The sequence below is a fragment of the Carettochelys insculpta genome, chromosome 17 (assembly GCF_033958435.1).
Source record: "Carettochelys insculpta isolate YL-2023 chromosome 17, ASM3395843v1, whole genome shotgun sequence".
NCBI lineage: Eukaryota > Metazoa > Chordata > Testudines > Carettochelyidae > Carettochelys > Carettochelys insculpta.
In genome coordinates this window covers 15,423,600-15,451,468 of record NC_134153.1, presented here as the reverse complement: position 1 = coordinate 15,451,468, position 27,869 = coordinate 15,423,600, and the positions used below count along the sequence as shown (strand labels likewise).

Here is a 27,869-nt window from a genome sequence, read left to right as displayed (position 1 = left end):
GATGGGGCTCCTTTTCGAAAGGACGCTGCCTACTTCGAATTCCCCATATTCGAAGCTCATGGGAATAAGGGGACTTCGAAGTAGGCGGCGTCCTTTCGAAAAGAAGCCCTGTCTGGACACGCCGCGGGGCGGCAAGGAGCGTCAATTTCGAAGCGCCGCTGCCGCCCGCATGCTAATGAAGCGCTGAATATGCATTTCAGCGCTTCATTAGTAAACTTCGAAATGGCCATTTGCGTGGCCATTTCGAAGTTTGGGGCACGTGTAGACGTAGCCACTATGTTTGAAAACTTGTGGAGATTGGGAGAGGTCCTGGATGATTGGAAAAAGGCAAATATGGTGACAAGCTTTAAAAAAGGAAAAAGACAGACAATCCAGGGAAATAGAGAGCTGTCAGCCTTACCCCAGTCCCCAGAAAAAAATCGTGGAGGGAATCTTCAAGGAATCCATTTCAAAGTACTTGCAAGAGAGGAAAGTGATCAAGAGTAGTCAACATGGATTTCCCAAGGGCAAGTCAAGCCTGACCAATCTGATTAGCGTCTATGATGAGGACATGGGGAAGTCAATGGGTGTGATATACCTTGACTTTAGCAAAGCTTTTGATACAGTCTCCCACAATACTCTTGCCCTTAAATTAAGGGTGTATGAATTGGATAAGTGGACTGTAAGGTGGATGGAAAGCTGGCTAGGTAGTCAGGCCCAATGGGTAGTGACCAATGGTTCAATGTCTGGATGGTGGTCAGTTTCAAGTAGAGTGCCCCAACGATCAGTTCTAGGGCCAGTATTGTTCAACATCTCTTTTGATGAGGGGATGGGTTGCACCCTCGGCAAATTTGCAGATAACAGTAAGCTAGGAGTACAGGTAGATATGTTGGAGGTAGGGATAGGGTCCAGAGTGACTTAGATAAACTGGAGGATTGAGCCAAAAGTAATGTGATGATGTTCAACAAGGACAAGTGCAGAGTTCTGCACTTGGGACAGAAGAATCCCATGCATTCTTACAGGCTGGGAACCAACCAGTTAAGTAGCAGTGCAGGACAAAGAGACCTGGGGATTACAGTGGATGAGAGGCTGGATATGAGCCAACAGTGTGCCCTTGAAGCCAAGAAAGCGAATGGCATATTGGGGTGCATTAGGAGGAGCATTTCCAGCAGATCTATGCTGTGTCTACACTAAAGAGTTTTGTCAACAGGGCTACGTCTACACGTGCCCCAAACTTCGAAATGGCCATGCAAATAGCCATTTCGAAGTTTACTAATGAAGCGCTGACATGCATATTCAGCGCTTCATTAGCATGCGGGCGGCGGCGGCGCTTCGAAATTGACGAGCCTTGCCGCCGCGCAGCGCATCCAGACGGGGCTCCTTTTCGAAAGCACGCCACCTACTTCGAAGTCCCCTTATTCCCGTGAGCTCATGGGAATAAGGGGACTTCGAAGAAGGTGGCGTCCTTTCGAAAAGGAGCCCCGTCTGGCCGCGCCGCGCGGCGGCAAGGCTCGTCAATTTCGAAGCGCCGCTGCCGCCCGCATGCTAATGAAGCGCTGAATATGCATTTCAGCGCTTCATTAGTAAACTTCGAAATGGCTATTTGCATGGCCATTTCGAAGTTTGGGGCACGTGTAGACACAGCCCAGAAGGGCAGAGTACTGTCGACAGACGTACTGCGTGACCACTTCTGTCAACAGAGAGGACTTCGCCGGTTCTCTGTCGACAGAGCAAGTTGTGTGTAGATGCAGTCCATTGACAGATGCTTCTAGTGTAGACATAGCCCAAGAGAAGTTACTTTCCCTTCTGTTTCTCACTAGTGAGGCCACATCTGGGCTATGTCTACACTAGAAGCAGATGTTGACAGAAGTTACTGTCAACAGGGAAATCTCGACAGACCCTCTATCAACAGAGTGCATCTACACACAACTTGCTCTGTCAACAGAGAGCTGACAGACTGCACTGCCCTCTGGTGCCAGAAAGCAGAATGGCAGCTCTGCAAAGAGGGTTGCCCAGGAACCGGATGCCCTCTCTGTCGACAGAAATGGTTACATTACACTTCTGTCACCAGTAGTCGATTGGTATCAGCGAGGTAGTCATGTTAGTCTGTAGCTTCGAGAACAACAAGAAGTCTCGTGGCACCTTATAGATATTTTGGAGCATCAGCTTTGGTGGACAAAGACCCGCTTCATCAGATGCATGAGTGTGTGATTTCTGAGAGATATTTGAAGAATGGGGTCCCAGTAAAAGGGAGGGCCAGAGCTGACAAGGTCTATTCAGCAAGGTGGAAATGGCCCATTATCAATAGTACCAATCAAAAGAGGAAAAACCAAGTCAGATCAGACAGGGGGATATGAGCCATTGTCAGAGTCTAATAGGGAGTTATTAACACCCAGGGCAGAGAAGCTGTTTTTGTAAGCTGTGAGACACTCCCAGTCTCTGTTTAATCCTTGGTTAATGGAGTCAAGTTTGCAAATAAATTGCAGCTCAGCGATTTTATCTCCATTTGATTTTCTGAAATTTCTTTGTTTCAGGACTGCCACCCTTAAATCTGCTACTGAGTGTCCAGGGAGATTGAAGTCTTCCCCCACAGGCTTCTGTACATTGCCATTCCTGATGTCTGAGTTATGTCCATTTATGCTTTTATGTAGAGACTGTCCAGTTTGGCCAATGTAAATTGCAGTGGGGCATTGCTGGCACATGATGGCATATATATTAGTAGCTGTGCAGGTAAAAGAGCCCTTGATGGTATGGTTGATGTTAGGTCCTGTGATGATGTCACTGGTGTAGATATGTGACCAGAGTTGGCAGCAAGGACCAGCATTGCAGGGGCTGGTTCCAGGCCTAGAGCCACGGGTTTGTGATTTATAGTGGGTGGTGAGGATTTGTTTAAGGTTGGCGGGCTCTCTGTAGGCAAGGACAGGCCTGCCTCCCAAGATCAGTGAGAGTGAAAGATCATTGTTCAGGGTGGGTTGCAGATCACTGATGATGCGTTAGAGAGGCCTTAGGTGGGGGCTGTATGTGATGGTCAGTGGTATTCTCTTGTTTTCCTTCTGAGGCCTGTCTTGTAGCAGGTGGCTTCTGGGTACCCATCTGGCTCTGGCAATCTGTTTCCTCACTTCCTTAGGTGGGTATTTTAGTTTGAGGAAAGCTTGGTAAAGGTCTTGTAAATGTTTGTCTCTGTCTGATGGATCAGAGCAAATGCAGTTGTACCTTAGTGCCTGGCTGTAAACAATGGATCATGTAATATGCCCTGGATGGAAGCTGGAGGTGTGTTGATAAGCATAGCAGTCTGTGAGTTTTCGGTACAGAGTGGTATTTATGTGACTGTCGCTTATCTGCACAGTGGTGTCCAGGAAGTGAATCTCGTGTGGACTGGTCCAGACTAAGATTGATAGTGGGGGTGGAAAATGTTGAAATCATGGTGGAACTCTGTTGGCAGATTGTTATGCCTCAAATTCTTCAGGGATAATACTGTCGAAGCAAATGCGGAGTTCTGTCGAGCATCTGTCAACAGAATGCTTTAAGTGTGTAGATGTTCCCTGAGTTACATCAACACAAGGCCCTTCTGTGGACAAAACTCTCTAGTGTAGACCCAGACCTGGAGTATTGTGTCCAGTTCTGCCCCCTCCCCCCAACCACTGTATAGAAAGGATATGGATACATTGGAGCGGGTCCAGCAGAGGGCAACAAAAATAATTAGGATGCTAAAGCACATGACCTATGAGATGAGGCTGAGGGATTATGGCTCATTTAGTTTACAGAAGAGAAGAGAGAGGGGTGATTTGATAGCAGCCTGCTACTTGCTGAAGGGCAGTTCTAAAGAGGATGCAGAGACACTGCTCTCAGGAGTGTTGGATGGCAGAACAGGGAGCCATGGTCTAAAGTTACAGGGTGGAGGTATAGGTTGGATATTAGGAAAAACTATTTCACCTGGAAAGTGGTGAAACACTGGAATGCATTATCAAGAGAGGTGGTGGAATCTCCATCTCTAGACATTTTTAAGTCCTAGCTTGACAAAGTCCTGGCTGGGATGATTTAGTTAGGGATGATCCTACTTTAGGCTGGGAACTGGACCCAATGACCTCCTGAGGTCCGTTCCAGGCCCAGGATTCTAGTTGATTGAAATACAAGTCTAAAACTTTTCTAGACACTTCACCTCCTTCACACTCTCTGCTCAGTATCAGACAATCTTTAGTATGCCATTGATTGATTGAGAAATTGATTGATTGATTAAAATAGGTGTATTAAACTCATAGATCATTGCCAAGTGAAACTAACTGTGATTTGCTTTCTGTCTTGGGAAAAATAACATTTATTCAAGCACCAGAAAGAATGAATCAGTATTCAAACAACAAATATCAGTCATCTGCAGAAGTTGGATTATAGGCATCTAAGAAAAGAGTGGATAGCAATATTTTAGTTATTTTTAATTACACCATAACAAAAGCTTTTACAACCCAAAGAATACCTTAAAACTAATTATCAGCCTGAATATGATATTAAGAAAGGCTTTTCAAAGCTCAATAGAAATAAAAATGGATAGGATAGAAAATTAAAAGGAAAAATACCAGAAAAGAGAATTAAAAAAAAAAACTATGGAAGAAGACACAAAACCCTTCTGGGAGGATTAGGGACACTGACTTGGATAGCACAGTGTCAGCTCACAGCCAAACATATCTTTAACAGAAGGTGTGCACTGAAATCAAATATCATCTTCTGTATATTGAAGAGAAGCATTATTATACGTCTGCTATCCCTGCCAGGCATACACTGTACTACACTTCTGAATCTTCTGGTCTAGAAATCAGTACAACATTCATGAATGTTTAGGTCATCCTCTGAATAAAGAACTAAACCACTACACTCTTTTGCATACTTGGCTTAATCTAATGCTTGACTCCCCCGACCCACATCTGCCCCACTACTCTCTGGATTGCTCACCTTGATAATTTTTTTCTGATTTGTCAACCTTGATTACTATTTTTGGTTCTCTGTGCCTTAAATATTGAATCTGTTCTGGTATGGCTATGGTCTGAAGAAGTGGGTCTGTCCCACGAAAGCTCATCACCTAACAAATTATATTGTTAGTCTTTAAAGTGCTACTTGACTGCTTTTTTGGTTTGATAGTATATAGGCTAGCATGGCTTTCTCGCTGTTAAAATCCAAGCAGGGCTTTTAAAAGAAGAATGTCATGGTTAAGTACAATAGTGGGACTGTGAATTACTGTGGCATTCTGGCAGAAGATTCTGTCTTCCCCTGAGCATTAGGAGTGTCTGTGAGTCCACCAATGGTTCTGTCAATATTTTGCTATCTGGGCCTGTACCTGTCTGTGGGATAGAGAGGACATTTTCTTTCAAAATAACCGTCTTCCAGAATTGGTGTTCCCCAAGGACATCTTGAATCTTAATGGCATCTCTGGGATGGACAGTGGTCTTGTGTTTTGAACACAGGACTTCAGGTCCCATCCTAGGATCTGCTGTTGAGACGCAAAGTAGTAGCCTCTCTACGCCTCAGTTCACCCATCTATAAAAGAAGCATAATACTTCTGTCCCTGGCAGAGCTATTAAGGGGCTGGTAATCTACCAATTCCCATCCAGTGAACTAATAATCCATTCTGTAATCTGTGACTACAAGACAGGGGTCTAGGTTGCCCAAATCACAGTTGAACTAAATATCTTCATTGAGTAGTGAGTGCATGTTGTATACTGTCAAGCAAGCACTAGTGAGTTTGCTGCTCTTTGAAAAGGTGATGCATTGGCAGCTGTGAAGTGGAAATCCACATGTGATTAAACAGCATTTAACTGTGTGCCTAATTCCCAGTGAAAGCCATTGGACTTAAGCATATTTTAATATCATAAAATCATAGAATCCTAGGGCTGGAAGAGACCTCAGGAGGCCATTGAGTCCGCCCCTTGCCTAAAATAGGATTAATCCTAACTAAATCATCCCAACCAGGATTTTGTCAAGCAGAGACTTAAAAGCCTCTAGGGATGGAGATTCCACCACCTCTCTAGGTAATGCATTCCAGTACTTCACCACCCACCCAGTGAAATAATTTTCCTAATATCCAACCTAGACCTCCCCCACTGCAACTTGAGACCTTTGCACCTTATTCGGCCATCAGTCACTACTGAGAACAGCCTCCCTCCATCCTCTTTAGAACTCTTTTTTGGGAAGCTGAAGGCTGCTGTCAAATTGCCTCTCATTCTTCTGCAAACTAAATAAGCCCAAATACTCAGCCATTCCTCAGAGGTCATGTGCTCCAGCCCTCTTAATCATTTTTATCAGAGGGGTAGCCCTGTTAGTCTGTATATTCAAAAACAACAAAAAGTCCTGTGGCACCTTATAGACTAACAGAAATTTTAGGGCATAAGCTTTGTGGGCAAAGACGCGCTTCCTCAGATGCGTGAGACACAGATGCACTCATGCATCTGATGAAGCGGGTCTTTGCCCACAAAAGCTTATGCCCTAAAATTTCTGTTAGTCTATAAGGTGCCACAGGATTTCTTGTTGTTAATCATTTTTGTTGCCCTCCCCCGCACCCTCTCCAATACATCCACATCCTTTCTATACTGGGGGAATATTAAGCACATTCTTAAGTGGTTTACTAAATCAAGGCTTTTCTGTACAGGACAGGTGGGGAGAAGCAGTGCACATTTTGCTGTTATTTACCCACTAAAGGTCCTGCGGAAAGCCATGTAGGGGGAGCCTGGGTTACAGGCACTAGTTAGCCAAAGGGTAGTAAATGTCAGCTTTCCTAACTGAGTAGAGTTACAGCAGTACCTGTAACATAATGTCAAAAACCACATTCCCCCAAAGGAGTTAAACACTGACCAGACACAGAATTTCTGAGTCACACTGCAATATTGCTGACAAAGTTTAATCTCTAGGCTGGTGTGAAAAAAGTTCACAAGGACTTTGGAAAAGTGAAACATATATATTGGTTTGCTGTTTAAGCTGCTTTCTATTTTTGCAAACACAGAGGCTGAAGGAGCTCCAGGCTCTGTTGTGAATTTGGACTTCAAGCTAGTTCTGCTTCATAAAGCGAGGAGCGAAGTACAGGAATGATGTGTGACAGGGGACTCTTAATTTTTTCTTAAATTTAAACTATTGGGTTGAGATTTTGAATATCTTTATTCCCAGTAGGTAGCACCATATTCCAGAAATTGAAGTCAATGAGACTATTCATGAACAAAGTTCCTATTCATCATAAATAAAGATTAGAATCTGGCCCTTAATTGTAACAGAGAGATAGCCATGCTAGTCTATATACTATCAAAACAAAAAAAGCAGTCCAGTAGCACTTTAAGAACTAACAAAATAATTTATTAGGTGATGAGCTTTCATGGGTTAGTCTTTAAAGTGCTACTGGGCTGCTTTTTTGTTTTGATGGCCCTCAATTATTTGCTAAGCAGTCATTGTAACAGTATCTGTACCTAGCATTTAATTTGCAGTGGTCCTGCTTTTCAGCAGTACCACATGCAAAAATGGCATTTCACTAAACATGGTCTTATTACCTTCAGTTGCAAAAAAGTAATTTTCACAGTTAAAAATTGCTTTTCCTGTTGAAGAGCTATTTCTCTCCAGCTGGAAAAAAAAACACAGTTGACTTACTTTAATTCCATATCCTTTGCCTCGGTTACATAAACTTCCATGAATTAGAAATACAGATTGGAAGAATTCATTGCAATGCAGTGGAATCCCTGGGGCAAAAATAAAATGAAAAGGTACTTTGGTCTTAGACATAATTGGCTAAATTAATTGTCAATAATCTATCTACCAAATCTAGCTCTTAATTTTGTTTGCATGTTATGATTTTTCCCCGTTGGTTTGTTATTGACAATTGCTCAACAATTAATTTGTGCAAACAAATTTTACCCAACAAATTGCTTGCTAACTAGTAAGTATACACATTAACTACCTATTATTTGTGCTGCAGAACTGATAAACTAGATCACATAATACTTTTTCTTCCCCCTCAATTGAATAACATAAGCAGCATAGCAAGGGGAGTCTCTTTTTTCACAACTTATTCACAAATATTTGTAAATGTTGCACAAATGTATGAAAGCACTGCCAATGCTCTGCAGATAATCCCGTTGATTAAAATGTACCTGACCAAATGTATACAAGTAAGGAAAAATGAACACCAGCCAGACACATTCAAGATCCATTTACACAAAAATATATGACAATTGATTTCTACATCCGCCTAGTTGTGGTCAGAGAGACAGAATATTAGTGAGCTTAATGTAAAAATATACAGTTACGTAAACTGTTAGATTGATGAATGTTAGTATATCATTCTTAGACTGACTGAAGACAAGCATAATAATGTTAATGTCTAATCTTAAATTTGGTGATTATATCTAAAGGAATGTGTAGACTGAGAGTTTAGTCAACACCATTTAAATATAGGGAAAGACTCCTATACATGTCAGTGAATCATGTCCACCCTTTACATGCACAGCTCAAGGTGTTTTTATTTTACAATTCCAGACATTGGAGTAAAACATCATTTAGTCTCCTCCTGCATAAAATCCAGCACAGCTTCTTTGGTTCAATATGCTTTTATTCTTTCTTGCTCTTAAAGATACATGACACAACCTGTGAAAATGCAGAAAGGTTTGCATAAGGACATACATTTTATACAAATATATACAAGAACTGAGACGCTGCTTTTTTGGTAAATATTCAGCATTATCAAGAGAGTATTTGTGGTGATTGACTGATGGAGCCTGTAACTTTTGGTGTGGGGGCAATTAGCTAGATTGTGAACATTTCATGCAGCGTCCAGAGGTTGGAGTGAAGGAGATTAGAGTTCAGCAGAGACAAAAGTAAAACAAAACCAAAGAATTCAAAGGTAAGTTCACCAGCCAAAACTGGTGGTGCTGGGCTGTCCTCCAATTTAAAGCTTGTGGGGAGACAGTCTAAAGGTGAGCTGGAGTATAGCATCTGCCACAGGGATGGGGATGGCAGTGCAGCTTTTGGAGAAGGCCAATCATTTAGAATGCCTGGAGATGAAGTCAAGTAAGAGCTTCAGAGCTTGTGAGTAGACTCCCCTCATAGATGTAAGGCAAATGAAGAAATTCAGGACTAACCGAACATCAGTAAGAATTAATTCATTGTTCACTACTGATCCCAAACTAAATGAAAAAGTGCCATGTGGCTTACCCCCTCCTGCAACTTCTTACTGCCCCCCCCCCGCCCCATAAATCCATGATTCACCCACCTTGCCCAGGACTCAGAGCTCCACGTGTGGCTCTTTCGTTGGGCCATCTCCTCTTCACAGATGCTGCATGGCTCCCTCTAGCCCTCAGGCAGTGGCTGCTCCCAGCACCCTGCTGTGCTGAAATAAGATTCAATTTAATTGGTTTAAACCAATTAAACTGAGTCTTCTTTCAGCACCGTAGGGCACCGGGAGCCAGAAGATAGGGCAGCGGCAGCTGCAAATGTCTCTCTAAAGAGCCATATACTACTCAGAGCTGGTCAGGCGCCCTTTAAAAATGGTGGTGCCAACAATAAAAGGTGCTGGGATGCCATTCGGTGGTGTTCCAGCAGGAAAAAAAAAAGCCCTCCTTCCAAACTTTTTCAGTAGCTCAGTTTACTTAGCAGAAATCCTGGCCCTGGTGAAATTAGTGGCACTATTCTGTCAGGGGTTCCAAGGTTTTGCCCTATACATGTAAGTGATCCTTGCTCATACAATGTGCCCAATGATTAATGCCCACTTGTTACTAGTTCCATAGAAATACTATTTCTTGGTCTTTAGAACACACAATGACAAGTGAACTGCAGGGACTTCTTAGGCCATGTCAGCATTAGAGCTTTTGTAGGTGCTGATGACACAAGCTGCACCAAGAAAAGTGCCAGTCTGGAGAGCACTGTGTCACGAAAAATCTTACAAAAAACTCATACTTTGGTGGGGAGGGATACCAGCTTTAAAATAACAAAGTGAAGCTGATATGTTAATGCTATCATTCACAACCCTATTTTCTCTTCTCGCTTAAATGTACAGAGATGGATCACCAGCAGGAGTGAACCAGCTCCATACAAGTGAAGAAAACCACAAATCATGGATTCTCTGTAACCTCAAGGCTTTAAAACTGAAAGCTTCCAGGGCTCAGCCAGAGGTTCGGGGCCTATTGCAGGAGGAGGTGGGCAAGACAATTGGCTCAGAAAAATTGTTATATGGCAAAAATGTCCTAGCTAGCCTCTCCAATTAATATGTTGAGTCAGATTTTAAAGGTATTTAACCACTCACTTTTGCAGATAGGCACTTGGTGGGATTTCCCTTAAAAGGCCAGGTATTTAGTTCTCGTTCATTTCCCTAAGATTTAGATATTTGGGGCTTATTATCCCAATTGGATTTAGGCACCTAAGTGCATCTTCAGGCACCTAAATATCTTTAAAAGTGTAGCCCTATATCCTAGTGAAAATAAAAAAATGAATAACTAATAAAATAGAGATTTGAGATCCAGATCGAAAGTTCCTCAATTTTTATAGGCGTTTGATTCCAAAGATTTGCTTTGATCCTTTATAGATTTAGACATGGACATAAGTCAGAGCTGCGATCATATTCAGAATCTTTAGATGATACAGATAACACAAGATATTAATACTGAGGAAGTCTGACCTGAATGATGATACTGTTCTTCTAAGAGTAATGTTAAGGGTGATCTCCCATCCATTGACTAGAATTGGCCTTGCTTAGCTTGTAAGAACAAGACATCTGGCAAGATTCAAATTTAAGGCCTTGTGTGGTGGGTACAAATCCACATCACGTTACCCATAATACAAGTTCTCAGCGTTCTAATGCAATTCTTGCCAAAAACTTAAGATAGAGTCTTATTATTTTTAAATGACAAACTTATTTTCATGTTTCTGTTTTAATTGGTGAAGTGGCTCTCACACCTAATAAAAGTGTCTGCTATGGGAAAAAGTATCTTTAGTCTAATTTAAAGGCTCTTAATTAAATACTTACCCAAGCAGTAGGAGATTTTTACACATTTTTAATTTTACCAAGTGAGGTTTTATGGGTAAAGCAAATGACTAATGTAATCTTTAAGAGGATCTAGCATCCTCAGGATGTGAAATTCACTCCTCACATTGCATTAATGGAAGTAACCTACATCTATGCATAGGAGAATAAACACATTAAACGTTGTTAATCATCACTTAAAATTTGAAATCTCTTGGAATAATAATAATAATGTTGGCAGCCTCTCTTGGTGTAATGGTTTGGGATGCATCACAGACACAGTGTATATCAAAGGAAACAAGCCCATCCTGCATGTTTTAGATTACACTTCTCTGATCTGCCCAATTTCCTCATTTGGGGTTTGCTGTCGCACCATTTCTTATTTTACAGGATCTGGGACTGAATAGCAGGGCTCAATACCAGTGACCTCACTATCAGAGAGAGAGAGAGAGAGAGAGAGATTTGCATCAAATATGAATTTAATACATCAATAATTTACAAAGAATTTTGTCCAGTTATTTCTGATAGACCATAACATCAAATTTTTGTTTTTTGTATTTTGTCTTTTTGTCTTTTGCTTAATCTCACCTGGTTTCAGAATGCTACATGTACTTGTTTTTGTTCATAAAGTGTTGAGGCTACCGCAGAGATGGGAAGGTTTGTGGGCAGTTTCAGTTGTACTTGTCATAATCTAGATGGAGATTAATGTTTTGGGCAGAGCTGAAGAGAGCGAAGAGGAAGAAGAATTAAAATGTGGAAGAATGAGGAGGAAAAATATGAAGGTATAAACTGCAAGATCCAGAAGAAAAATAACCATTGTTTGTCTAGCAGGTAATGTGCTGGACCAGACATTAGGAAATGTGTTCAAGTCTCAGCTGAGATCTGTGACACTAGGCAAGTCATTTCATCTGTCTGTACCTCTTACCTCCAACCCTATGTCTGTCTTCTGTGTTTAGATTTCAAGAGCTTCAGAACAGGAACTGCCAGCTTGGACCTTCAGGTGCCATTAAGATGAAATAGAGAAGGAGAAGTGCTACAAAAGTGAAACAAAACTTTTCTGTTTTGCCTTTATAAATTTCAGGTCTTACATATTTAAAACCATTTTAGAAATAGATTGATTAGTACAGTAGGGTCTCAACATTTGTGAGGGTTCTATGTTCAGATGGAAGTGGCGTGAAATTTCACTGTTTGCCAGTATACTTGAATGTTAGAAGAAAGCAGTAGAGGTGCTCATCTGACCACCAGCTTTATATCCAATATACATCCACCATCTCTTGGAAGTCAGAATGTAATTTTGGGGCCACTAAAAGCAGGTCAAATTATTTGTGTTATTGGATTAAAAGTCTGTGCGTTGGGAAAAAAAAATCTTAAACAGGATAATTTATGCAGTAATTGCCACATAATTAGAGCGAGTTCAATTGCAGATAATTACATGGAAAGTACTTAAAAGATAACTATGTACTTTAAAAAATTGTTGTAAAATGAGATTCATAATTAGATTATAATTATAACAAACTCTAGACATCCATCATTTGGAGAGAAGTGTGTATGTTTTATTTTCGGTGTTTTGCAGCTTATTCTTTCCATGTGATACATCTCTCTGGTTGCATACTCACTATGCTCCTAATTCACTTGTGTGACAGGTGTTACTCTTTTATATTACTTTGCATATTACAAATTATAGAAAACATTGTCCATGAAATATTAAAATTCCTATTGAAAATAAAATTCATGAACATATACATTTTTAACCATAAATATTTGGTAGGCATAGGGGACGATCTGCTCATTTAACATTTGTCAAATGGCAATAATAACTATGTTTAGGACAAGCTCCTCAGCTGATGTAAACTGGCATAGGTCTGTTGCCCTGACACCAAATTTTATACCACTGAAGAATCTATTCCTTTATGCCTAAGAGAATTACATCCACCTGATCTTTTTCTACTTGGGTCAAAAGGGTAAACTACAGTACAGCAAACTCCTTATTTAATGAACTAACTGGGGACCTAAAAAGATAAAATAAAAATTCATACAACTGAACATCTCAATTACAAAAGGTTCAGTGTATAGGTTAGTCATTCCTTGATGAGATACATAATGAATGGTAACCAATGAATACAATGTGCTTGAATTTTCTGTGCCACCAAATCTCATTGTTTTCAAATCTGCACACGCAATTGACCATTAGTTGACTGAGGTCACATTTGGTGTCTGCAAGATGAAAAGACATTAATCTTTGCAGATAAATATTTTTTTTTAAAAATCAGTCTTCTACTATTGTTTGCACATCAGTTGTACCTTTATATGAGGTAAGGTTCTTTAAGGTTAGCCTGGAAGTGGCATTAAACCAAGGTGCCTCAGGAGAGGATGAGGGGAAGACTGTGCCTCAAGGAGAAAGATGGAATGCAGTTTTCACTGTCCATTGGGGAAGTAAAGTCCCCCACAGGTACACAGAGGGAGCCATGCTGGGCTCCCTTAGGCACAAGAGATGACTGGCCCTTAGCTGGGGTGAGCAATGAAGGAATCCTCTTGAGCTCTTCGAGTCTCCTGAAAAGGAGCATTATAATCTGGTGCTAATTAAGCCACTCAGCTCTATTTGTAAATAAACATTTTTTTCTGACCTACCCTATCCACTAATTTTTGAGTGCTGACCTAAGGCATCTAATTTTCAAAGTTGCTGAGACCTACAGTGTTTATTGACTTCAATTGTATGTGTGAGTTCTCAACAACCCTGCTATTATATTTTACAATTCTCAAGTTTGACCACCCAAAAGTGAATGGGCCCCTTTTGAAAAATGTTGTCCTCGTCATTTCACGGGCAAGATCTGCTTTAAAGGGCATACAGGAGGAAGACTTGTGCTAAACTCAAAAAAAGCTCTCTCAGACTACATTCCTTCTATAACTCCTCACTATGTTTACTTAGGGTGGATGAGCTTCAGCCCTAGAGCTAAGCTCAACATAAATCAAGCCCAACAAATTAATGTCAGTAGGATTTATTTATGCCCATCAAGAGGACAATACCCCTTCAGAGATCTCCTCATGTACAGAAAGATCTTAAATGATGATTATTATTAATGCTTTTATTGAATGACACATTTCATTTGTGTCATCAGGGCTCTTTCCTCTTCTTTCAGATTGTACAAATCTGTCAGTATTTGCTTTGGGAAATGTCATGTGGAAAGCAGCATGGATTTGGGACTATCGGTGGGTTTAGCAACACCATAAAGGAAAACGGGTTCTTGATGTGAAAATAATGCAAAACAAAAACCTCTCTGTAGGAAGTCCTAGACCACCCGGCCTTTGGCCTAGGGCGGTCAGCAACCAAAGAGGGGTTACAACACCGGCCCGCACTCTGTTGGGGCAGTCAGCAGTTCCCAGTGCAGTACAATCCCAGCCCAGCCCTCAGTCCGGGGCAGGGCAGCAGTTCAAAGTGGCAGTACAAGCCCAGCCCAGCCCTCAGTCCGGGGCGGGGCCGCAGTTCAAAGTGGCAGTACAAGCCCAGCCCTCAGTCCGGGGCGGGGCACCAGCACAAGGGCTTAAGCACAGGCCCAGCATGGGCTGGCCCTGTCAAGGAGGGGGTAGGGGGTCGCAGGCCCTCCCACTCCACTGCAACCCGGCCCAGGGGTCGTTCACACACGACCACGGCAGTTTGGATCCAGGCCACAACACACTGCCATGGGTTCGGGAGCGTCATTCCCCGGGCCACTTCCTACCTCTACCTCCGCTGGCGGAAGGTCCCAGTCCATCTGGTCAGGGGGTCCCTCTAGGTCAGTCTCCTCCAGGTCATCCACCTTTGGGGGCTCCAGCCAGTCGCCCATCTCAATGTCATTGGGGTAGTCGGGCGGCGGTAGCATGGGGGACCCGCGGCGATCCTGGGCCTGAGGGCTGCAGCGGTCCGCTGGGGCTTCTTCCCAGGCAGGGGGTCTCCGCCAGCGTGAGGGCCCTGGCAGGTCTGGGAAGTCTGGGTAGTCCCCCTGGGGCATCTGGATTCGGGGTTGTTGGGAGCCGCTGGGGGCTTGCTCCTCCGGCCTAGCCAAGCGGCGACAGGCCCTCTGCCCTGGGCGCCGGGGAGCACGGGCAGGCACGTCCTCCCTGCCCAGAGGCCCAGCCTTTAATGAGCCCTGAGCCCCGCCCTGGGCTCTTCTAGCCCTGGGCTCCGCCCTCTGAGGGGCGGGCCTCTGGTATCCTAGCTCCGGGCCCGCCCACCAGGGCCTCTTCGCAGCCTTGTCCGCCTCTGAGTCTGCGGGAGGCCATACTGACTCACTACACTCTCCTAGAACAAGTATTGTTCTGGTGTGAGCCGCCATTTTGCAACTTGCCAAGGTTATGAGCAAAATGGTGACACCTCTTCTTCACTGAGTTGATTCAAGAAAAAATTTCTTTTATATTAAAACAGAGAATAATTGTATAAAATATGTTCCCTGGTTTAATGGAAGGAGAGAATGGCAGTCAGGCTCTAACAATGACTTGCAGACACTACACATCTGATTTAATCTGTGCTTTCCTTCTCAGCTCAAGAAAGGGGTGAACCCACCTACGTATATTAAGGCCCTTTCATTGCTGCTGATAGTTCTTGGGGCACCTGACACTGTTAGGGAATGCAAGCAGCATTGTGATAAGTACAAAGAGAAGGAGTTTCTTATGCTTTTAATGCCCTGCCTACTGTATATCTAGCCAAGTGTATAATGTAGCTTTAAACAGATATTTGTACAGACTACTGTGGGCCTTATCCTTAGCTGGATTGTATAGGTTTATTGGAGGGAAAGTGGGTTGCTTCGAGTCATCCTACCCTGAACCAATGGATTGCCTGTAAACTCATTAGCATTACTAAGGCATTAGCATTACTGAAGATGCAGATAAGTGCTGAGTAGGATTTAAGTGCCTGCACAGGTTAAGCACGTAACTCTCATTAGTATCAAGTTTACTCAATGCTAGTGCAGCTCCAGTTCCAACAGGCCTGCTGACAGAAAGTAGTAAAGGGGGTAGTTGCCCTGGGCCCCTTTGAAAAGCCATGACACTGCTATTCCATTGCTCAGTGCATGGCTCTGGGGGAGTGTGTGGGGGAAGGGCTGACTGCCTTAAGCCCCATCCCCTCACCCCTTCCACACACACCTTGCCCCCAGGTCTGCAGTGGCTGTGAGCCACACTGAGTTCCAACTCCCATCCTTATACTTCTTCATACATTTGGCCTAATTCATGAAACATTGCTGCAAACTAAATAGCTACCAATAGAATTAATATTGGCCTTCCCTGTCACATGGGCATGGTACCTTTATAGCAATCATGCTTAACGTTCCAGACATATTGTCAGCACCTTCCTCTACTTTGAACCATCTAGGCAGTCCCAGGTCCTTTGTTGAGATCCCAGCTAGATGTTGGTATCCAGGGTCCGTCATCCAGCTTTGAAAGCAATCATGTTAGCTGCTACCCTTTGAAAATCCTGGTGATGCTACTAATTTCATTCTGTCACATAAGAAAAATGTGACCCTGAAGATACTGTCCACTCCCCCACTATGAACAGGTTAGGGTCGCTCTGCTAGGGAGACCAAAACCCTGGAGTAAGTTATACAGCAGCCATGACTTTTTAAAATATAAACAGGTTTCGTTTCACAATCTCTCATGAAAGAGAATAGACATAATGAAAAAAGCAGTAGAGCAGCAGAGCGGCCTTCTGTTGAACCTTTCATTTGCATCATTGTGATAAGAATCTCTACCGCTTTGATAAATAGTATTTCACTCTTTCCTTCCCTCCTTCCTGCTCTGCTTTCCATTTAGCACAATCCCAAAGCCCTCCCATGGCATTATAGGCTTGGTCTATTTATAATTAAGCAGTGATGCAGGCATATGTATTACTGCAGCTGAAAAATATTCTCCACTACTTCAGTAAGTTGGGGATTCTCAGAGTGCATTAAGGTTAATTACCTAATAATTTACATCACAAAATGCATCCACAGACACTTTGATTTTCACTAATTGTAGCATGGAACAAAGTAAACAAGCGTTTGCTCATATTCCGGTTGTGTAAATGTGTCTAAGGGAAGCTTTTATAGGAATTTGTGATGTCCTTTCTTTATCCTTGAGTGCAGCCGCACACAAACAGACTTCTGTAGGGCATGATCTAGCGTACTGGACTTTCACCATATTGGTTTAATAATGATTTGCTTTTCTTAATATATTTCAGATGTCAAATACAGACAACTAAATGTCACAGCATTATAATATATCAAATATGCTATGCTACAAAAGCAATACTAATGAGGTTTGATGATAATTCCAGAGTCACAGCCCTTATTGGAAGGACATACAACAAAGGAATGGAAAGCTATTGGAAGACTTCTAAACTGCTGGCTCTTGCGTACTGTTCTGTTAAGCTGAGATTTCACAACTGAGCCTGTGCCAGCTCTCCAGCTATTGTAAATCATTGTAGTTCCATTGACATCCTCAGAATGGTCAGTACGCTAAATGTTATGGGAGAAATGCTTAAAGCTGGCAAAATAGCTGCAGCACTGAACCTGTATCTCTACTTGTCATAGTTTGTTTTATAGAACTAAATACATCTCTGTATAAAATAGAGGCTCTGGCAACCCAAACTGCAGCTTTTGCTTCCCTGAGTCCTGCTGAAGACAAGCCATTTACTTACAGATGTAAAGGACTCAAATTAAGCACTAAGGATTCAGTACACTAGCACCCATTTTGGTTTGAATTTCCCAGAGAAAACAGAATGGGTGTGGGTTTTGTGCCTGCAAAAGCATTAATTTCTAATATGCAGTTGTATGTGCACCTTAGATAACTGTACATTCAACATTTCATTTTCTTTTGTTGGCACAACAGGTAAGTATGCAGCTACAAAGTTCCACCCACTGCTTGTTTGCCTCTAACATCCCATCCCTTAAGATAGATGGGTTGTACATCTAGTACAGGCTGCACCTCCCTAGTCCTGCCTCTCCGGATCTGACTGATGCTGAACCCGAGAATTTGATGAATTACAGGTGGGTCTCATAGGTATGGTAAGTGGAGGACACTGTAGAACCCCTAGGCTTTTGACTCAGGATGGTCCCACACCTAGGGGCCCTACTGTCCCTCAGTGCCCCAGCCAGCAGCCATCCACCCCACCTACAGAACTCTGATGCCAGCCCCAGGTTCACCTGCCTCTGACCTCTCCCTAGCGTCCCAGCCACCTACCATGGGGCTCCACACAGAATTCAGCTACTACCCAGGGTCCAGCCATGGGGTTCCACAGCCACCTCCAGCAGTGGGCCCAGCCTGAGACAGTGAAGGACATGGGCAGGGTAAGGGAGGCACAATGCTCCAGAAGTTTTGGAAGGGAGCTGGAGGAGTTGGTAAGTGCAGGGCTGCCAGGATACAACAAGAACAGGGGAAGGGACACAGAGAGGAGATGCTTGTTACCCACTATTTTCCCACAGAGTCTGCACTTATGTGCCTGACCGCAGATGTTACCAAAGCAGAGAAGGCCAGATTAGAGAGATTCAACCCGTACTTAGTCAGTGGGAGATCTTCTATCAACTGCCAGGGGGAGAGGATTTTCATTTTAACTTCTAATTCCATTGTTTTATTGTGTGACCTTGGCAAAGGTATCTATGGTCTTAGTGCCTTGAATTTCATATACAGTAAAATATGGCTGGTTCTTATATTGCCAACATATGAAGAAAGTTGGAATGATTAATCAAACAACTGTTGTGAACTGCTTTGGTAAATGATGATAAAAAAGTTATGTTATTAGGCAAAGATTTCTAAGATGCTTAAAGGATTAGAAAACCTGATTCCATTTTAAATAGTGTGCACTATTGAAAAGATAGATCTATAAAGATCTAGAAATCTTGTTCTCATTTGAAACTGGAACTAAAAACAAAATATTAACTAAGTCTCTTTTATTCTGGGTGGAAACAAATCCCATATTACACTTTCCTCTGTGTCAATATAAGCATCAAAGAGCTTCTGTTGAGAAATCATGGGTTGTTTGTTTTGAGAAGCAGTTAGAAAAGTTATTGTGTGTAGGTTGTAGGAGAAATGGATCTGAAAAGCCAAAATGTCAGCTTTTGATTTCTTTAGAGCTTAAACTCAGAATTCACCATAATCTATAACTGTAAAAGCCATTAGATTATTGTACCACTAAAAAACCCACCAAGTAAATAAAATGGAATAGAAGATGAGAGCAGAGGAAAATATGAGCAATTAGTCATGACAACTGTTCGCTTTATGACAGAAGAGGCTTATTGTAATGGAAACGAGATGATTCTAGGTAGGTTTCAATGGAATACTATCATAGCGTTCCACCCAAAAACAGGCCCTATGGCCACAGAAGCAACTCAACAGCCAATTCTCCCTTTTGGCTGGTTTTCAGGTCCGTGGGCTTTCTGCTTGTTTGTTGCCACCAAGTGGTTATTCCATTTGCGTTTTCTATGGCCCAGATCTCCAGCCAGGCACCTTAAAATCTCCAGCCCCCTGTGAAGGATGTGAGTACTCAGCTCTCCTCCCAAAGCAGGGTGTACTTTGACCAGCTAGAGATTCTTAGTCAGCTTCTGCCTCAGCAGGCCTCCTTTCCTTCCAGTTAATCCCTAGGGTCAGAGAATTATGCAGCCTTCTCCTGCTAGTTTCTGCCCCACTATTAGGAAGAAGGCAGCATTAATGTGGCTCCTCTTGTCCTAGTTTGTTCCCAATTGTCTGGGTTAGAGAGGAGTCTTGTCCCACCTTCTCTTCAACACTCCAGGCCCTGAGGCTGACCTCTAAGTCCTTAAGGGATAGACAACCCCATCACAAAGACAGTCAACAAAAATGAATTGCATTACTTTTTTATTATTATCCACTGCATTTATAGTGCACACTTTCAGCCACGAGTCTCAAGATGCTTCACAAAAGCATTAAGCCTTGTTTCTATTGCTGTCAAGTATGTTTTACAGATGACCTTACTGAGAGAGAAATGAAGGGCCAGATTTTTAAGGCCTCAGGTGGTGAGAGTTGCAAATATGTGCTGATGGGATTTTCAAAGGGGCCTAGGCACTTTGGAAGTCACACTTTCTCAACATTTTTAGATGCCTACATACCTTTAAATACCTAACCCAAAATGAGTCATTGAAGGTCACAAGGCAGTGAAGGTCATGAGCGAGTATAAAGTAGGTCTCCAGACTAGAACAAAGTTTTTTTTGGGACAACATTCTTTCTGGAAAAAAAATACAGATTATTTTTCAAAAGAAAAAAGTGTAAAAGATTCTGAAAAAAAAATTTTGACATTTTTACAAACAAAACATTTTCATTTTTCCATTTAAAATTGTACTTTGTTTTTAAATTTTTCAACAGTAATAATTTTTGAATATTTGTTTCAATGTTTTGATTTTTTGGAAAATTTTGAAAAATATTTTCATGATGACAAAATGAAATTTTGATTTTTTTAACTCATCAGAGACTCAGAACAGCAGTTCACCAGCTTTGTTCCTGATTCCCATACCATAAGGCTGTCATATTTTTATAACTTTGCCATAACTACCTTATTTCATTGAGACAGATTGTTTTTAGGCCCTAACAGAAATACTCAAGGCTCTTCTGTGCATTGCAAATGGAACCATATTAGTGGGGATGAGTGGGGATTTTAAGTTGACCCTCTAGATAAGTTATTATAAATGCATGCAAGAGATATAGCTACTATATTACATCAAGGAAAATCCTTTGTACCAAAGAAGCATCTATAATCTAAAAAGCAGGGCATTGAGTTGTACTGACTATGGAAGTGTATGGTAATGGTAACCCTCTAACCTTGCACTCCTTCTCACCTGTACCATACTACCTTATATTACTTGATAAATTACCAAGGATGATGGCTGAAGCAAAGATAGTGTGTTAAAGCAGATACACTTGGTTAGAGAGAGGGAATGAAATTGACATGCTGAGTAAATAGAGAAAGATTAAACTAACATCATCCTCAGACTAAACTAAAATCATCCTCAGTCTTTGACTTAGATGGCTAGCATTGCAAAAGCAAGATCTTCATAGAAGAATTTATTTCCACCTCCACAATGACTTTGGTCACTTCTTTATTTAAAAATCGTGGACCAGATTCTCAGCAGATGTACACTGATTAACTGACCCATTAAGCCATGATTCAAGTAGCAATTCACAGGCTCTGTTTTCCTCTCGTATTTTTTTTGAATATTTCTGTTTATGACAGACTACCCGTCACTTCTTACTTAACTGCCCTACTGAACTGAACAGTAAATAACTCATCTATATCTGTATGTAAATATTGATGACATGAGTTTTCTAATATTAAACACAAATGCAATATGGCAGTGGAGGGGAGTAGGGGGCATCTAGACTGCTGACTAGATTCCTGTGAACATACTACCTTAGTGTTTGGAATATCTGTAGAATAAACCTGGTTGGGGGTCTAGGGGTGTTGTCTGTGAGCCCCAAACAGGTTTATTCTAGCTACTACCCAAGATCCATAAACACAGAAATCCCATCGTCTCAGGCACTAGCACTGTCACTACAGGATTATCTGGATATGTGGACTCTCTACTCAGACCCTATATTGCCAGCACTCCCAGATATCTTTGAGACACCACCAACTTCCTGAGGAAACTACAGGAAGTTGGTGCCCTTCCTGAAAACACCATCCTGGGCACCATGGATGTAGAGACCCTTTAAACCAATATCCCACATGACGATGGAATTCAATCTGTCAGGAATAGAATCCCTTATGATGCCACAACTGGTGGCGGAGCTTTGTGACTTTGTCCTCGCCCACAACTATTTCAGATTTGAGGACACTTTATATTTTCAAATCAGTGGCACTGCTATGGGCACCTGCATGGTCTCACATTTTTATGACTGACCTGGAACAGCACTTCCTCAGCTCTCGTCCCCTAGCACTCCTCTTCTACTTCCACTACTTTGATGAAATCTTTGTCATCTGGAACCATCAGAAAGACTTTCTTGATGAGCTCCATTGTGATTTCAACAATTTCCACCCCACCATCAGCCTCAACCTGGACCAGTCCACACAAGAGAGCCACTTCCTGGACACTACAGTGCAAATAAGCGATGGTCACATAAACACTACTCTATACTGGAAACCCATGGACCACTATGCTTACCTACATGCCTCCAGCTTCCATCCAGGGCACACCACACAATTCATTGTCTACAGTCAAGCACTAAAGTACATTTGCTCCAATCCCTCAGACAGAGACAAATACCTACAAGACATTTACCAGGCTTTCCTAAAATTACAACACCCACTTAAGGAAGTGAAGAAACAGATTGACAGAGCCAGACATGTACCCAGAAGTCACATGCTACAAGACAGGTCCAATAAAGAAAATAACAAAACACCACTGGCCATCACATACAGCCCCAGCTTAAACATCTCCAGCACATCATCAGTGATCTACAACCCATCCTGGACAACGATCCCATACTCTTACAGACCTTGGGAGGCAGGCCAGTCCTTGCCTAGAGACAGCCTGACAACCTGAAACAAATTCTCACCAGCAACTATACACTGCACCACAGTAACTCTAACTCTGGAACCAATCATTGCAACAAACCTCAATGCCAACTCTGACTACTCATCTACACCAATGACACCATTACAAGACCTAACAACATCAACCACATCATCAGGGGCTCATTCACTGGCACAGCTACTAATGTAATATGTGCCATTATGTGCCATCAATGCCCCTCTGCCATATACATTGGCCAAGCAAGATAGTCTCTACATAAAAGAATAAATGTACACAAACCAGATATCAGGAATCGTAACATACAAAAATCTGTAGGAAAACACTTCAATCTCCCTGGACAGTCAGTAGCAAATTTGAAAGTAGCTATCCTGCAACAAAAAAATATAAAAAACAGACTCCAAAGAGAAACTGCAGTTACAATTCATTTGCAAATTTGACACCATCAATCAAGGATTGAACAGAGACTGGGAGTAGCTGGCCAACTACAAAAACAGTTTCTCCTCTCTTGGTGTTCACACCTGCACATCAGCTGCTGGAAGTGGGCCACATCCTTCCTAACTGAATTGAACTCGTCAACACTGGCCTTCCTCTTGATTTGTACTTCGTCCTTTTCATGAACCTGTATATTTATACATGCCTCTGGAATCTCCACTACATGCATGTGACTAAGTGGGTCTTTGCCCACTAAAGGTTATGCTCCAAGAAATCTGTTCATCTATAAGGTGCCACGACACTTCTCGTTGTTTCTGCGGATAGAGACTAACACAGCTACCCTGCTGATGCTTGCTTCAAAGGGGTATTCTGAACAGGAATTTATCCAAACTTATACAACATTTTAGAGCTAAAACTCATCGATGGACTAAGTAGTATTACAAGTTTATCTGTGCTGTGCACTAAGCATTAGACCATACTCTTTTCACCATACATGTGCATACACTTGACATGAGCTGGATTCCAGAACCCATACTCATGCAGAGCAATACTCCCTCTACAGCTAAACTGAGTGTGACTACTTGCATAAATGTTACTCAGGATAAAGGTGTGAAAGTCAGGTCCGAAAGATGTACATACAATATTAGAGCTGTGCAGTTATGCTTTAATTAAAAGAAAGATCATTAGAAAAAATATAATCCAGAATATGTATACATTCTGCACTGCAACATTATTAACTCCTTCTTTTAACACATACTGGAGTTTTCACTGTTAAGTAGACAAAAACAACAAGTCCTCTGGCACCTTATAGACTAACAGATAAGAGACACGGGGTTCATGAAGTACTATTCTCATTGGAACAAATTGTGTTCTCGGAAAGGACAAGTTTTCAAACTTCACAGACTTCCTCAGGACTGGAAAAGAAAATTCCTGGGACCAAGCTAAATACAAGGTGGCGCAGATTATTAATCATAAGATGTTTGCATATGTTGTCAGTGACTACTTGAAGTGAAATGGAAGTGCATTGTTAAATGAGAAGTATTTTATTGAAGAACAGATGTTAATGAACTGGGCAGCATTTTTTTCTCTGAGATACCATTGGCGCAACTGGAGTTGAACTGTGCAATCCTTATATTTAAAGGGAAATCAATATAATTGATTAAACAAAATAGAAGTTGCTCCCTAACAGCCTTTCACTAATTCTGGCTACTGAAACGATGCTGGTTTTAAATCAAATGGCTAAAATTCAGTGAGTGTTTTGTATGACTAAACTCAATAACTAATGGAAAGTAGAGAATTATGTGTTTTATGAAGGAAACGTATGCTGCAAGATTGAAAGAGCTTATTTTCCTGCTTCTTTCCTATTTAAATATCATATCTTCAGTGAGCAATTTGCTGGGGAGGGGTGGTTTCTTTAACTTTAACATTTTAATGTTTTTTTTTCTTTTTTCCAGAAGATGCATGCAGCAGTCAATCAAATCATCAAAGCCAGAGCCACACTAAACCAAATCTGGCTTCGAATGATTTTGGAGGGCACAGCCCACAGATTTAGTTTTGTACATCTATACAGTGCACTCCTGAGCTTCAAGGCTTTAGTACTTCAACCTAACACCTTTTATATTGGAACAAATTTAATAATGCCAGGAAAGAGCTAAAAAGCTATTTTTCAATTTCAGTAACACCTTTCCAGCCTGGCAGTGACTTTCAGTTTTAATAGATTTATCACTTTTACAAAGGCAGGCATTAGATAATTAAACTTGGATCCAGATCACCAATGTAAATGTACAATAGAATACTTGAAGTCATGGAATGAAATAAATTATTCCCTAGCCTGATGTCAAACTTTTTTTTTTATGGCAAGCAGAGTTTATGGTGGATAGATTTGTTTCAAGACACTGTATTTTGAATAATACCATCTTTTTTTAAAAAAAAAAAGAATTGAAATTACTATCTATCAAAGACACTTTATTAATTTTACATTGTTTTCTCCGGTAGTCATGAAAAACAGGAGGTTTTTAATATTTTCACACCTGCTAATAAACTCTTTGGGATAGTCAAGCTGAATGAATTGTAGAATTTAAAAAAAAGATTTTTTTTCAACTGAAAATATGGGTTTTCTTATTTGTTGTTAGGGCTAAACTCTATATGGCTTAGATCCTAATTAAACCCAGGGGTGATATTTTCAATATATTATTAAGATTTTCATTAAAACTTGTGTAGGAAAACATGTACAACAAAAGCAAACACTTCAGTAGAAAGGATGATGCATTTCATGATTATGCTCCAGTAAAACTCAGATGGCTATCTCATAAATATGTTTCCTTTACATTTGCCAGAAGAGCTGTTTAAATAAAACTTTAAATAAAAATGAATGCTCAGTAAGAGCTCTACACTTGTGAAAGAACAAAGCAACCTGTATTTATTAGGCTGTCAAAGCAATGTAGGTTTACTGAGTCAAAGGACTTTGAGATGTGGGCCAGTATATGGATGTGGTCTTAAGGCAGTAGATAACAAGACTGTCACCAATCAGTACTTTCTGATCCATGATGGCTACTGGTTTTGAGTCCAATAAACTTTTCAGCCACTACATTCCTAGGCTGCTCTTAATAAAAAGGTCTCAACTACTAAGCCTGACTTTTTTTACTTCTTTCACTTTTAATTCACTGTTTGTAGTTCTTTAAGTCAGAACTCACATTTCATTTAAAAACAAAGCATTTTTATATCTGTATAACTGGAGCCACACCAGGAAGGTTTTACAACTTTTGTATGGAGACTAAAATGTAGCACTTAGCTAGCTGGGAATCAGCTAGCTTCAACCTGCTTGTATAGACTAATTAGGGCCCAGGCCTTGAAAGGTGATCCCTACCAAAATAAATTCAGTGAAATCACTTCTTTGGAAGTTGCATGCCTAAATACCTTTGAGGCACTAAGTCTACAGCCCCATTAACTAGGGCTTCATTGATTAAAGTTAAGCTTATATTTAAAGTGTTTTCCTGAAACAAGGACTATTTTTTGGCCACTGGAGACACTACAAGAGGGCACAAGAAAAGAGGGATAATTAGATTTGATGAGGGCTGGAATAAGGGCTCGTCTATATTTAGCGCTGGGTCAATATGCTGAAGGTTGATCTTCTAGGAGTTGATTTAGTGGGTCTGGTACAGACCCACTAAATCAAATGCTTAGCACATTCCATCAACCTTGGCACTCCTCCCTAACAGTAAGGGAATTCAACAGGAGAATCTCTCCCATCGACATCCTGCTGTGAGGACAGTGGAGCAATTTGCCCTAAGGTACGTCGACTCCAGTTATGCTATTCTCGTAGCTGGAGCTGCATCTCTTAGATCGACTATGTCCTTTAGTGTAGGCCTGCCCTGAGTCTCCAATCACTTCTTCCTGCCAGGTCCCCACCTGACTTGCTTTCCCATGTGTCTTGCTGAATACTTCTGTTACTCCCAATCCATCCCTCAAGGGCAGGAACTAGCAGGGTGGAGGCCTGAGTGTTGGTGGTTTATAAGGTATAGTACGATGTCTCATTCAGTTACCTGTTGGGACAATGACTCTATTTTCAGCAGCTCACTTAGCATTTTGGAAGTTGGAGAAAGTGGAAGTTATAAATACAATTACTGAGATGAACTCTGTAGCTGCAACACACAGAGTTTGCTTAGGCTTTTTATTTTGATATTTATCATTGCAGGAAACTTACTAAAAAACACTCCAGTCTTAAGAGCCATTAAACTAGTTCAGCTTTATGTTCCTATTAGTTAGCACTGTGGATTTCCTGTGCCCTGGTCCCATCTTGAGTGTGTGGAGAGTGGTTTATGACCCCTACACCTATAAGGCAACGATTGTGAGAATAATAGAGCTTTTGAGACAATGACTATGAGAATAATAGAGCTTTCTTTGCTGTCATCTCATATAGACCCAATGCCCACCATAGAGGTGGCCTTTTACAAGCAGACAGGTTGCATACGCCAAAGGCTCTCTCTCTCTGTCCTTGTTTGCAAAACTGATTCATTGATTTTTACTGGCACTGCCAGCAGTGAGCCATGTGGTCTAGAGATCTGACCCATGAAGAAATGATATTCACCCAAATAGCAGCAACTGCATGAGAAAATATCTTTATTTTAGAGGTGGACCAAGGAGAAAGTGTTTGGATCCAGATAAGATCTGGGTCAGGCAGGTGGGATGGTCAAAACTAAAACAAGAGATGAAGATCAGGTATTGACCTGAGTGCACTAAATTCACATGTTCTTGTGGAATTTCAGATCCATAACATGGAAGATTTGAGGCTGAAATCTATTGCGAATAACTCATGAGACTTCATTCATGTCAAAAGGAAATCCAAAAATTTAAAGAAATCAGCAATTTAGACTTTGTGAATCAGTGTCAATATTTGCAAACATAACTTGTGTTTGAAAGTGGTCAAATACAAAGAATTGCTGGTCAGTGGAGTACAGGCAAAAGTGGAGAACAGGCAAATCACATAATCAAAGAATCTTTGGGTTGAAAAGGAACTTAGGAGTTCAGCCCCAGGCCTAAAGCCAGATCAAGCCTAACCAAATCATCCCAGCCAGGACTTTGTCGAACTGGCACTTAAAAAACCTCTAGTGATGGAGATTCCACCACCTCTCTAAGTAAAACATTCCAATGCTTCACCACCTTCCTAGTGAAATAGTTTTTCCTAATATACAACCTACACCTCCCCCTCTGTAACCTACTGTTCCCCCATCAGTTACTACTGAGAACAGCTTCTCTGCATCTTCTTTAGAGCTGCCCTTCAGGAGGTTGAAGGCAGCTATCAAATCACCCCTCACACTTCCACAAATTAAATAACCTCAAATCCTTCAGCCGTTCCTCATAGGTAAGGTGCTCCAGCCCCCTAAATCACTTTTGTTGCACTCTGCTGAACCCACTCCAATGCAGCCACATACTTTCTATACTGGGGACTCTGCACTTGTCCTTGTTGAAGCTCATTAGATTTCTTTTGGCCCAAA

General features: G+C 41.5%; 1 protein-coding gene across 3 annotated transcripts in view; it reads right to left on the bottom strand.

The window, feature by feature from the left end:
* Positions 1–27,869, bottom strand: part of CBLN4 (cerebellin 4 precursor) — a 107,188-nt gene that overhangs the window by 39,909 nt on the left and 39,410 nt on the right. The window contains exon 4 of one of the 3 annotated variants that reach the window (XM_075011793.1): positions 11,915–11,993. The exons of the other annotated variants lie outside the window; for them this stretch is intronic. Coding sequence (XP_074867894.1) covers positions 11,929–11,993 — 65 coding nt within the window. The 3' untranslated portion in view covers positions 11,915–11,928. Of the gene's footprint in view, positions 1–11,914; positions 11,994–27,869 lie in introns of those variants that run through there. 3 annotated transcript variants of the gene reach the window in all.